This window comes from Dreissena polymorpha, chromosome 2 (genome assembly GCF_020536995.1).
Source record: "Dreissena polymorpha isolate Duluth1 chromosome 2, UMN_Dpol_1.0, whole genome shotgun sequence".
Lineage (NCBI taxonomy): Eukaryota > Metazoa > Mollusca > Bivalvia > Myida > Dreissenidae > Dreissena > Dreissena polymorpha.
Genome location: NC_068356.1, coordinates 109073259 through 109075483, shown reverse-complemented (window position 1 = coordinate 109075483; position 2225 = coordinate 109073259). Strand labels below are relative to the sequence as shown.

Here is a 2225-nt window from a genome sequence, read left to right as displayed (position 1 = left end):
TTTCGAATCGATTGACCTAAACTGAATTTATTTAAACTAAATATATGGATGAAGGAACAAAAAGATGAACATACAAATACATATACGTGTACTCATATTTACAATAATACAAACAAAAACGTCATGGCAAAGAAAAATAAACATTGTAATGATTTACCAAAGTAGCCGCATTACTGTTATCATTTTATTTTTAACATTTTTAACACAACGCTTATTATTCCACAAAATCCACTGTAAGTACAAATCGAATGAACAAACAAATAAATAAACGTGTAATCATAGCAATAATAATACAAACACAAAATACTAAATACAAAACACAACCATTTTTATTTTAAACTTAATTCGCCGCAATACTTTCACCATTTCCATTTGTTACACAACATGCATTATTTCGCACACCAACGCACGAGAAAATGTTAATGTGTTCTATTGTATTGTTAAATATTTTCTTTACTGCTGTTCTAAACTGTCCGCTACTCAAGCAATATATGAACGGATTGACCGCACAGTTGAAATAATATGACCTCAAGAATAGATGATACACTATTTTCCCGGCGTTGCTTAAATTATTATACCATTCCGGTTCAGTGAAAAATCGTATATTTGTTATAATAATAAAAGGAATGAAACTAAACTGGAAAGCTAAAGTGATTAAAAACAAAATTAACGTCGCTTGTTTTTTCTTCTTTTTGCTCATTCGTAATTGCTTCTGGTCGGAATGCGAGATGTTAAGGACTCGCAGCGTCGCAATCTTACGTCCAATTTGAGCGTACAACACAATCAGTATCAGCAACACCAAAACACTCGCGATGGAGACAAACGCGAAATGTGAGTAAGCGAATGCTGTGCCGCGCCAGGCGTCGTCGATAAGACAACCGTTTAGTAATGACATAATCTACCTTTGATGACGTCTTTGTGAAGTTTCCCAGAGAACGGTTATGGACGTCAGACTTAAGAAGTTCAATATGGTCGTCGGCGTCGACAGTGTGAGCAACGTCAGTCTGAATCCCGTATATGATCAGCGCCGGAACTGCCAAAAAGGTTCCCGCGATCACCAAAGAGACGCACATTTTCTGAATAAAGCTGTTCTGAATCTTTGTTTTGTGCGGCATACAAATCGCCCTGTAGCGCTCGATGGCGATCATAAGCAATATAAGACCGGAAGAGTTATTCATCGCGTATGTCATGAAGCGACTCATCTTACAGAGGGAGGCGTTCGCGAAGGTCCAGTACTCGGTAATGATGTAAAGCTCAACGGGGATGCTGAGTACGCAATTGACAATGTCGCAGACTGCAAGAGTGATAAGCGCGTAGCGTCCCGTGACTTTCGTCAGATGGAGGCCGTACACTAGCAGCGAGATGATGTTTCCGGGAATACCGGCGACGATAAGGATGCTGATGTATACGAGCGACGGGAGTAGCACCGACATTGCGTCGTGGTGCAGAACGGCCTCTACGGTGTGATTCGAATGCATAGTCTTTTTCAACGTTTCCAGTTTAACGCTAATGCTGATGTTGAAATTCTTGTTCAAGTAACACGAACGTTACTCCGGAAATCTTGACAATTCAAAATTATATCGCTGTCATCAAATTTCATAGTAATCAACTCATTCCCGACTTAACGAAACGATGCACTTGTAATCTAATTTCATGAATAAAGTCTCCGTGATATTTGTCCACTTTGAACATAAGCACTCGTGCGTTTATTCATAAGAATATCAAACTGCGGCTTCTATTGTACTTCTCAAGAATTAAAATTTTCCTTTCCGATGGCATTCATTCACAACTTTTCAGCATGTGATGAAAATTCATTTTCAAGCACGCAATTTAACTTCCAACAAAGATAAATAAGAAATCGAGGGCAAACAAGAGCGCAGAACATTCGCTAACGTTTCTCTGATAAAAACCACATCATTACGATGTCTACTATGAACGCTCTTAGTGACACCGGCCGCGTGCGTCACAGAACGGCATCTTTCCAATAACCCGTTGCTGAGTGATCGTTGGTGTTGGAAGTACCAATAGATGTCTAAAACCGAACCGATAGGCCAATACTCAAAGCCTTTGCATGGAAGTTGAAGGATGACATGTCAACAAGAATAACATAAATTGGGCTTTACATTACACAATAGTACTGCAATTATCCGAATCACAAATTGAATAACATAAATCGGACTTTACATTACACAATAGTATATACTGCAATTATCCGCATCACAAAT

The 2225-nt window shown here is 38.7% G+C and overlaps 1 protein-coding gene across 1 annotated transcript; it reads right to left on the bottom strand.

Moving 5' to 3' along the window:
- Positions 1-755: 755 nt before the first annotated feature.
- LOC127869974 (neurotensin receptor type 1-like) lies at positions 756-1433 on the bottom strand. Its single transcript, XM_052412634.1, has one exon. The coding sequence runs from the start codon at positions 1431-1433 to the stop codon at positions 756-758; it is 678 nt and encodes a 225-aa protein (XP_052268594.1).
- Between the last annotated feature and the right edge of the window lie 792 nt (positions 1434-2225).

What these genes read in the sequence shown, in the direction of transcription:
- LOC127869974 (XM_052412634.1), bottom strand. Translation starts at nt 1,433, where the DNA reads ATGTCGGTGCTACTCCCGTCGCTCGTATACATCAGCATCCTTATCGTC.